At 39.3% G+C, this 10,844-nt stretch overlaps 1 protein-coding gene across 1 annotated transcript in view; it reads right to left on the reverse strand.

Moving 5' to 3' along the window:
* Window positions 1-2,311, reverse strand: part of COL15A1 (collagen, type XV, alpha 1) — a 70,682-nt gene extending 68,371 nt beyond the window's left edge. The window contains exons 1-2 of the mRNA XM_009324497.1: window positions 2,252-2,311; window positions 962-1,087 (exon numbers count right to left, since the gene is read on the reverse strand). Of these exons, the coding sequence (XP_009322772.1) occupies window positions 962-1,087; window positions 2,252-2,311 (186 nt within the window). The remainder of the gene's footprint in view (window positions 1-961; window positions 1,088-2,251) is intronic.
* Between the last annotated feature and the right edge of the window lie 8,533 nt (window positions 2,312-10,844).

Genomic DNA, 10,844 nt, shown 5'->3' on the forward strand with positions numbered 1-10,844 from the left:
TGGCTTCCCATGCACGTGCTTCTTGGATCCCATTTTAAAGATTTTCAGGTGCTTAATTTCTCTCTGCACAAAGGATGCTGCCTTCCACCTTGGTGGCCAGACACTTAAAATTTACCATACCCACATTTTTAGATTTTGTATTAACTCCCGATTTCATTATCCTCAAAAAAAAACAGCACAGCTGAGATGCAGTGAGATCTCCTCTTTAACATGTGTCACAAATACATTTCTTTAATATATGCTAATTACACCTTGTCAGATACAGCCATGGTGACCCACTTTGAAGGTAATGTGAACCAGGTATAGATCAAATCTAGTTCTGAGAACAACTGCTACTGGCAGATGGTTGATAGGGAATAAGGGAACCATATGAGTAAATATAGTTCCAGAGAAGATTCACAGAGCTGATCAATGCTAAAAAAATGGTTTTCTTCACTGAAAAAACACTTTACTGAGGATTTATTAACAAATAGGTAACACTCAAACTTTTAGCAAACTTTATTACAGTAGAACTGTATTTCACATGTCCACGGGAATAAGTGTTTCTACCCAGCTGAAGAAAAAGAAGGAAGAGAGTTCCTGAAAAAAGAAAATTCAATTTATGCTAAAAATTCCCTGCAGATTATGTAAGTGATTTAGCAAACTTCATTTTCCTGAAAGCACCACAGGAAAGATAATCCTTAACCTTATTCAATGTGGGTAAAAGCATCCTTATTTTTTATTTATTCTGGTCCAGATTCACCAGTATCTGCCTGCCAAATGTATGTCCCACTGTGGAGTAATATGCTTTGGTTAACTAGACATTTATTTTGTTATTTTTTTGTAAAAAATGTGCATAAAATCCAAGCTCTTCAATTAAATATTCTGCAATATTATTAAGAATTATACAGTCTGTAAGCCTTAGAACTTAGTGTTGTAGGACAGAAACAACATTAACATTTGTGCACAAATGGGTACTCACTTCAGGGCCTGGTTCACCAGAAGCTCCATCTTCCCCTGGTGACCCAGGTGGTCCTACACCTGAATCGGGTGCTGGCTTTCCCGGAAGACCAGGCAGTCCTGGAGGGCCTGGTGGCCCAGGAAGACCCTGGATAAATCAGCAGCATTGTTACAAATGGCCCTACCCAGGTTCATTTGCATATACATGGAACAGGAAAAGCTCACACAGACTGCTCAGGTTCATAAAACTGTCAGATTGCGTTACCATCCCCCTTCTGCTTCATTAAGAACTGATTTTAGTTTCATAGATACACTCCTTACATAGGGTCACGCTGACCTCCATCTTTGCTCTCTGAACTGTGCCACCTCATGGCATGCAACAGCAAGCAGGAAGTTAAAAACCAAAAAAATTCTGTGTCAGCTCTTTGTAACCCAGCAAAGACCTTACAGATATTCCAATGATCAACCTAATGTTAATAAACTTAACCAAAATGAAATCAAGGGATCACTGAACAGGGGGAAATGGTTAGGTTTTTTCTCTACTCATTTCAAAGGGTTTCTCCATGCTATTGCTGGAACACTGAGAATCTGTGCTCATGGTCAAGATCTGACTGTGCTTAGTGCTCTAAAAATGGCCTCTGCTCCAAAGATCTATCCTGTGTGGACATGAGCAGATCTATTTAAATTGAATAAAATGAATGAAATATGTTACTTTAGGAGAAATAATATGTTTGCAAATAGTCTCTCTCATGTGCATGTCCATCCTTGTTACTGATTGCATTAGCAGGCAAACATGGACAGTTTGAAATTTTGGGGCATGGCACTGTAAGGCAAGAACTCTTTAACTCTGACTTAGGATCATCTACAGGATTCTGTCAGGAAGGTGGTCATTTTGGATTTTCAGTACAGTCAACAGAGCCTTCTGCAGGGAGCCATTCCAAGCACTCACCTGTCTCATTAACTACACAGGGCATCTAAGGAGGCTAGTCTCCTAAATTAGGCAAGATAACTGACTTTCAGCACATGGTAATTCCCTCGTGAAGAGCCTTGGGAATAAGGTATTCAGCACTTTGGAGAAAAGAAGAAACAGAAAAGAATTCTTGAGGCAGAAATCAGTCTGAGAGAATGAAAAATGTCGCTAGATGTGTTGCAAAACAGAGGCCTCAGAATGCTGTAGCGTTCTGGAGTTCATAGGAGACAGGCATCCAGGGAGTTCATTCCTCAGAAAGCTGCAGTATTATTGATGAAACAGCTTCTAATCAAAGGGTGGAAATGCTCCATCCCAAAGACTGCATAGAAGTTTCTCTCTTACTGCATCTGATGGATCAGCCTTCTCATTTGTCTCTTCATCTTCAGCCACTTGACTTCTCATTTTCCTAACATTTGTCCTTAACTGTAATATACCACCTGATTCATTATATATCTGACTGGTTCTGTGGATGGAAAACCACATTATTTGCAGCTGTAATCCATATTTTATAGATTGCTACTTGGATTTTCAACAGGAACATGGTAAAAGTAGATCTGGCTGGCTGTCTAGAGATAATGGGTGAAGAAGTGGCTCAAAACCAAAACAAAACATACAAAATAATTCCATATCTTACAGCAAGTTCTAGTTAATTGATGCTATTTTTCCCCAAAAAGGCACACTGTTCTGTGCAGGATGTATAGGAAAGATAGCCTCACCTCTGAAAAAAAATAGTCCAGCAAAAAAAAGTAGAAAAAAATCCCCACTCCAAATGTTTCCTTTGCCACTCAACAACTCAGAAGCAGAGCAAGAAAAACAAGCCAGATGTCCCATTTTTAATCCAGAGCCATGCTCATCTGAGTACTGTCTTTCAAAAGATGTCAACTCTCTGTGAAGGCAAAGCACAAGACCAATGCGCTAATTCAATCCCTAAAGCAAAGCTTACTTGAGGCTGTTGACACATAATGCTAAGAGTGACAGACTAAGCTACAGTGTTGAACCAGTACTCATCATCCCACTTGTTCTGTTCTGTTCCTGGAGCCTGCTGATCCCAAGCACAGCTGAAAGCTCGTGAATCAGCTGCATTTTACAGCACAGCCTACTGAAATGAACTGAAATTGATACTAACTTTCCTGAATATTATGTCTGCAAAATTAAGTACTTTAGTAGATTCACAAGCCATATAAGCTCTTTCTGAAGCTGAGATAGACACCTCCGGGAGAAGGATGAGGTGAACATCTAAGGCAGCAACTGCTTTGACTGTCCCAGTCTAACCAGTGGCCAAGTGTGCGTTAATAGCCCAAGACTCAGGTTTACCTGGCATGAATATGCCTTCCCAATGACAGAAGTTTGGTCTCCCATGTTACACAGCCCAGAGAACCTCACTCAGGAACATGTGCATCAAAATCTTATTAACTTTCACTAAGCCGAAGCATCTCTCTCTGCTAGCCAGCCTTGACGTGACAGTGTTACAATTCTTCACAAAGGCAAGAATACAGGGAAGTTCAAATGACCATCAAAATGGATCAACAGTGGAAGTTGCAGTGTAAAGTATTTCATACACACATACTTATTTTTTAGAGCAGGTACTCCAAATTAAAATCCTGAAGAATAGCATCATTCCCATCTCTCTCCTCTTTACTGTCTTCTCAGAATCAGATTAAAAGCATTTTCTTATTTTAAAAAGTCCTCTTGCCATTGTCCTTTTTCTTTCTCACACTTCTTCCCCAGTCACATACACTTAGGTCTTTTCAGATCTTGAAATGAAACCCTACAAGGCATTTCTGGATGCTGTGAATTAACATGTACAAAATTTGCAATGTGAAATGGACCTTCTACAATCTGGATGAGTAAAGTAAAGCTCTTTATTATGCTAATGAGAAATAAACATAAATATATACTTACTCTTAAAATCTCAGTCTCTCCATCAATGTCTCCAGAACCCGATTCTTCAGGTTCCAGTCTAATCTGAAATTAGGACAATTCCATTTCAAAATATTGCTTCTAAAGATGACAAATGAAAATATCATTCACCAATTACTGCAAATACAGTTATAGTCAATATCCTTGCAGCAGACTTGTCACTGGTGAAATAAATGATGATACAACAAAAATATTTCAGTCATGTTTCTAGTGTTTTATACCATTTAATTTGTAGACACTCAGCTCTATGTTCACCTGCACATGCTCTATGAGTACAGGGATAACAATCCTGCAGGTGACACATGCTATGTGACTGTTTAAGTGAACTGAAGACGAAGGAATATCTCAGAAAAATTTTAACTTTGGAAGATACCTGCCAACATTAAGAATATCCTAAAATGCATACCTAACATCTATCCACTGTTCCCTAGAATATGCCTCTTCTTTCAAAAACCAAATTCTGAGATTCCTACAACTGAAATCCAAAGAGGCATTTTATAAAGGAAAAGTAATATACTAAAGCATTCTGTAAAATATTTAGTTAGAAAAACAATTTGGTTTTAGTATTGCAATCTAGTTGTACTCATCTATAAGACAATTTCATAGACTCAAGCTTCTTCAGCTTCAAATCATCTTCTTATATTATGGAACCTATAGTGCAAACTACAGCCAGCTTATATACTATCACAGAATTTTTTAAAACTTCTAAAGAAAAAAAAGTATTTTTCATGGAAAATTTGCCATGATTTATCTGCATAGTATATATAGCAAAGGGAAATGAAGTCCAGTTATCCATTTTTTTAAATTATAGAACTTGCTATGAAAGTTTTATAGAACTCAAAATTTTAAAAATTAAAAGGAATAAACTAAGGTGTGCAACAAACTTGGCAGTTGAAATATGACTTTTCTACATGTGTGAGTTCCACCACATTTAAAATGAAATAATGTCAACTCATATAAATTAACTACAGATTCCCATTGCAAGTCCTTGATGAGTTTCATAGGTGTGTATGCTTTGTAAACTACAGCCCAAAGTACACAGAGAACTAGTACTTGAATCAGTTATAATAGTACCAAAGCTAATGTTTCAAAAGCCCAGGAGTCAGGGATGCATTCCCAGGCTGCACTGAGTCTTCTTTCACTTCACGCCAGAATAAAAGGCCTTGAAACTTGCTAACTCAGACAACATGAAAGTAAAGGCAGTGCAGGACCTGGTGTTCACTGCTACATTTAGAGAAGTGGCCTTTGGGTGAGAAAAGCTGTTGGACTGGAGCACCTTGTCCTAGTGATCTGGAGCTGCCTTGCTGCTCTCTTGAAGTCAGTATCAGTGGAGGCTAAATAGTGCAGCCCTTCATAACACCGTTACTCTATTTTTATGCTACAGAAACAGATTGGTATAATTTAGCAGACCCGGGATTAGGGGAGCATATAATCCATTTTGGTCACTGGAATATGTTGCAAACTATCTTGGTAAATACTCACAATACTCAGTGTGACAGATAATTTTGTTTAAAAGTCCACCACAGGACTTCCACTGGTGTCAGTGGTGGGCTGTGTCTCTGTGTAAAATCAGCTCCCCCACCATGAATTGAAAATTCAGGCCAGATTCCTTCTTCAGCTGCGTACATATGTATCCTCATGGAAACAGTGGGAAAGGTCCAAGTGCGGAAGAGAGATGAATCTGAAACATATTCTTTAACATGGCCTGAGTACTGAGCATTCAAAATATGAACACTGTCACCACGCTGGTATGTGTTGTAGTATTTAATGACAGCAAACGTTAAGTGACTGTCAAATCATTTCTGTGTTCAGTAGTGGGAAGAAATGAATAATTCAGGTTTATAATGTCTTTTTGAGGAAATTTTTGTCTCTTGTTCTCCCATATATTATTGCTTTTGCACAGGAGAGCACACACATTGACTGGCTTTTTCAAATGTGAATACTGGGTGTTTATGTAGATTACAGTACTCACACAATTTAGCCAGACATTTATTTACATTTCTGCATGAGTGTTTTAGAAAACATGATTATCTCTGTGGCAAGTCAGGCTACTTTCCCAGAGAAAACCTCCTATTTAGTTCTGGATTCCTCTATGGCAAGCTGAGCTCATTGACAGAGAACCCCAAATACTCACTAATCCTCTGGAAGGAGCAGATGGTCCTGTGGGTCCTGGTAGTCCAGGGGGTCCTGGCAATCCCTCACCAGGATCACCCTAAAACAGGAATGAAGATAAATCAGCAAGGATTTAATCATATAAATGCAGAGCAGGGTTTTTCAGCACTAGCTGCAGTCTGTGTGGATTTCTAGTCACAAGAAACAACAAAAGTGTCTGCTTAGATGCTATGAGCAGAGTTGAACTTTGTTCATTTCTAAGACAAGCTCCCAAGAAACACAATCTTTGCATTGGCAAAGGAAGAAAGGACTCCCCTTTCTAACTTCTGCAATGAATTTGCAAAGGTACAAGCAGCATTAACAGCGTCAGACAGTGTATATTTCTTGTCAGAATAATGTTTTACTGTGGATCTTGCATTTTTAGGGTACATTATATGCCCCCCCCCAAATGAATAAGTAGAAAGTGTGGTCACACCATGGTACTCAATAAGTAAATTTCTTCATTTTATTGCTACCATCTGTAATGCTTTTTCCAATACCACCATGTCATGATTATTCCTCTATGCGTCGACCTTTATCTACTGCCAACACAATGAAAGGCCCTGTTCAGAACTGTGTCATTTTCTCTCATAATTACTACCATCTCTTCTTCTTTGGCTTTCTTACATCATCTCCAACATTTTGTTGAGGTTAAGTGCTTCTGCTTAGGACATTTACGACTTTTTTTAAATTTTCTGCTCTACTCCAGCCTTTTTCACTCAAGTCAAGAGTTGAGGTTCTGCCTCAACTTTTTTAATCTTAAGTTGGAAGTCTTTTATAATGTATTTTTTCATTCTCAACTATCTATGTGCCTTTTTCTGGAGAATTCACTAAGCAGGATTTGGCCTTTGTGTTTTAAACTCTTTTGGGAGAAGGATGTGACTCTGCATCTCCTAAAATGGGGCCAATAGGATCATGAGTAACTGGCAGACCAAAATATTCTGATTGCTTAATATGCATGCTGTTTTCATCAAATAATTGGCACTCATTTAATTTCATTTTTTCAAGTCTTGTATACCTATAAAAGTGATTGATCCCACTTGCTTTTTACCTGATACATCTGACAGAGGGAATGCCAGGCAAAAATACAGTGTCCTCCTCTCCCTCCCTGGCTGTCTCACATTTCTTGCCTTTGGCATTCAACAACCGCAGTTCACCCTTCTGAGGAGTTCCTCAATGTGCATTTTGGACATTCTTCCTACATGGCAATCTGGTTTCGGGTCAGATGTACGTTTAAGAGGGGAAGAAAGGACAGTGTAACTGCTCATACCCCAGAGCTTCTCTCACCATTGGGAGTGAGAAGCTCGGCCTTCCCTCTACCAGTGCTTTCACGTAGCACAGATTCCTACCCATCCATCCTGACACTGCAGAGCTGCAAGGTGTGACCTCCTTCCCACCTTGCACCAGGAGGAGAGAAACCAGACCGGTTGCACTGAGCTTTCTTAAAGGGGTAGAAGTCATAGAAACATAACTGACACTGTTAGCCAGCCTCAACTATCTATGCTTCACCCTCTAACCTGCCAATTTGTTATCTGAGCTTATGAGCATTTTAATTATGTTCTCTAAATTCATATATTCAGTCACATAGTAGGAAACACTGAATTTTACCTGCCTCTTGGTCACTTGCTCTTTACGTTTGAGAATTCATTAGATAAATGTATTCATTCATTTCTTTGTTCCCTGTGGCTTTGTCAAACGGTTCCTATAGTGATACTTCAGTCATATTCACAGAGAACGTGTTTAATTAATTTGGGGCTATTTTCACTGTCTGACAGCATGTTCATTTACAGATACTCTTCATTCATTTTAACATATCGTTTGCTTTTTTTCCAGTGATTATTATATTAGCTCCTGTCAGTGTTTTGTGCTTGTTTTCATGCAATTTCTTCTACTTTGTGTGTACTACAAGGAATAAAAAAGTGCCAGCTCTCACATTTGGATAACAGTCATGTCTAGGAAGCCTAATTGTATCCATTCCCAAGGAGCATCTCATGGCTGTATCTCTGCACTGAAGAAGGACCACAGCGAAAAAGTGACAGCCAGCTCCCTACTCTCCACTCCATTCATTCCCAGCTTTCCATTTTCAATGAGAAGAACCAGAAACAGGCAGGTGGATCCTGCTACTGTTCCTCAAATTTAAATATTATTATGCTGAAAAAGTGCTGACCGTCTTTAGAGAGCATAACTGGTTTGAATTTTTTGTGTGTGCGCACAGATCAATTCTTTAAGCTTTGCTCACCCTACCAACATAATGGGTCCTAGGAAATCACACTGACTGGGATAATTAAATAATTTTCTGGACAACTAACAATTTAAAAATTATTCACATGTGTAAAAGAGGATCAGAGCAGTGTCTTCGTGTTTGTCCTGCTTTCTGCTGCAGGAATTGGGTCTGGTTAAAGTATCACCAAGAAAAAGCTCTGCATATGAAGCTGTCAGTGTTCCTTAGTGCTTTTGAACATATTGTTAGGATTTTTAGCACCTGTTTGCTAACTTATCATCACAATGCCTCTTTGAAGTATCCCTTGAAAATATTAGCCCAATTTTAAAAATGGAAAACAAAGCTTAAGATGTCTTTACTAAAATAGCCATATAAGTAAACAGGAACAGACTACAGGAGTCTTTTGCTTCCAGATTTAGCCTTAGCTCACTACAGCTAGCCTGCTTCTCCTGCTGCCAAAATGTTCTTCTTCTGATGCCTATTCTAATCAATAAAATAAGGCTGGGGACCATTCTTTGGTCCTGAGGTCAGGTAGAACAGGCTGGCTGTGTTCACCTCTACTTAGGTATTTGGCCCAAGGCCAAGTCCTTTTAGACCTATATGTTCAAAGCTAGTATTTTGAGTACGTGTTTTTGTGCAATTTTCATGAAATAACATGAGAACTATACTGCCACCCATCAGCATGATGAGTATTTCAAAGTAAAAAGCCTGCTGGGATAGCACTGGGGGAGCACATAGAATGAACGGGGCCAACCTATGCACAGTCTCATCTTGCAGCATACTGGGAAGAGGAAACAACTGATGCTACACCTGAACAATGCTGAGGCATTATCTGAGAGAGGTCTATTTGACATGGGCCAAAACATTGTCAGGGATCATGCTCGCAAGTCTGAACCATCAGCAGTTCAGTCAGTTCCTGGGCCTCTTTCATTTGGCAGTGTAGATGTAGCACTTGTTGCTGGAGATCAAAATGGTTATCTAACAATAGTTGCAGCTGCAGCAGCTGCAAAACACAACTTCTTTTGCTAATTTGCACTTTGCTTGTAAGTACAAGAAATGTAAACAACAGTAATCTTGAAATCTTTTCCATTTGCTTTGTTTTCATTAAAAGCAGTCTGACTGATTTTATGGTTTACCAACATGAATTATTTATGTCAGTACCAAACATCCTGGAAATGACTCTGATCACAAGAATGACCAAAGCAGATTTGCAGGAAACTTGGGAAACTAATTGTCAGATGACGTTTAGGCCATTTTTTTCAGCTTTTTCACTGTGTGATTGACAAACACTATAGGGGAAATTGAGCCTTTGCTAGAGTGTCTATAGTAGTTCCACAGTGCAGAAGAACCAAAGGAGACTCCTGGCAAGTGTCCATAGAGAGGGAAGGCACTATCTGCATCAGCTCTGTATCAAGAAAGAAGAATGTAGAGAATTAGCCAAATGAGGAGAGAGGGTTATAGAGAACCATGGGCTACAGACACCTGTGTAGCTCCTGGGCTACGTCCGGAGATTCTAATCCTGCTCAAGGGTTTCAGTAAAAGTAATGGAAAGGCTGACAAGTGTGTAGACATGTCGTGAAGGATTGACCAATATTCCAGACACAGTGTCTGAGACCAGTGCCAGCTCAAAAGAAAGCATGAATCCCTGCCACCAGTGGGGCTATGCAAGATGGTACCTTTCTTCTCAGGGACTGCTGTACCACACGTTATCAAGCTTAGGAGGAGGTACTATCACTGCATATCACTGTCCCAGTGATGACTCTCCAAAAGCAGAACAGCCATTGTTTCACCCTGCCGTGCAGTCCACTCATGCAAGGGAATAGTGAGTTGGCAGGCCCTTGAGTCCATGTAGCTCCTGGGGCAAAATCAGTCTGTCCATCCCACGATACAGTGAAGTGCTGTTCTCTGGATACAGTGCTGTCCAGAATGGGCAAGTACTGTGACATTAATTCCGAACATGTATTGTTCATCACTCAAGACCTTGTTAATTCATTTGTTGCAGAATATTTTTCCTTGAACTATACTTCACCTTTGAGTTATACCAAGTTATATGTATATTTAATTATTAATATTTATATTAATATTTAATATTAATTAAAATATAATTGTAACTCTTAGTAAAACCTAGAAACTGTATATTACTATTCGCAGTGGTGTTTGTGTGATTTATTTTAGAAGCACTGAGCTGGTTGGGAAGTGCTGTGGAAAATCCATCTCTGTTGGAAAGTAACTGTATTGGTTACACATTTTGGCATGATATGAAAATACGATGGAGGTTATTCAGAAAGGAAGGAAAAATCATCTCATAATGCCATCATGAAGAGAGTTGTAGTATTTACCTGACAGCTTATAGTACTGAATGCCACATAAGTCATAGAATCATAGAATAGAATCATAGAATCATTAAGGTTGGAAGAGACCTCTAAGATCATCGAGTCCAACTGTCAACCCAACACCACCAGGCCCACTAAACCATGTCCCTAAGCACCTCATTCTTTCACTAAAGAAATTTTTCCTTACATCCAATCTAAACCTCCCCTGGCGCAACTTGAGGCCATTTCCTCTCGTCCTATCACTAGTTACTTGGGAGAAGAGACCAACACCCACCTCGCTACAACCTCCTTTCAGGTAGTTGTAGAGAGC

The sequence above is a fragment of the Pygoscelis adeliae genome, unplaced genomic scaffold, assembly GCF_000699105.1.
Source record: "Pygoscelis adeliae isolate BGI_AS28 unplaced genomic scaffold, ASM69910v1 Scaffold95, whole genome shotgun sequence".
NCBI lineage: Eukaryota > Metazoa > Chordata > Aves > Sphenisciformes > Spheniscidae > Pygoscelis > Pygoscelis adeliae.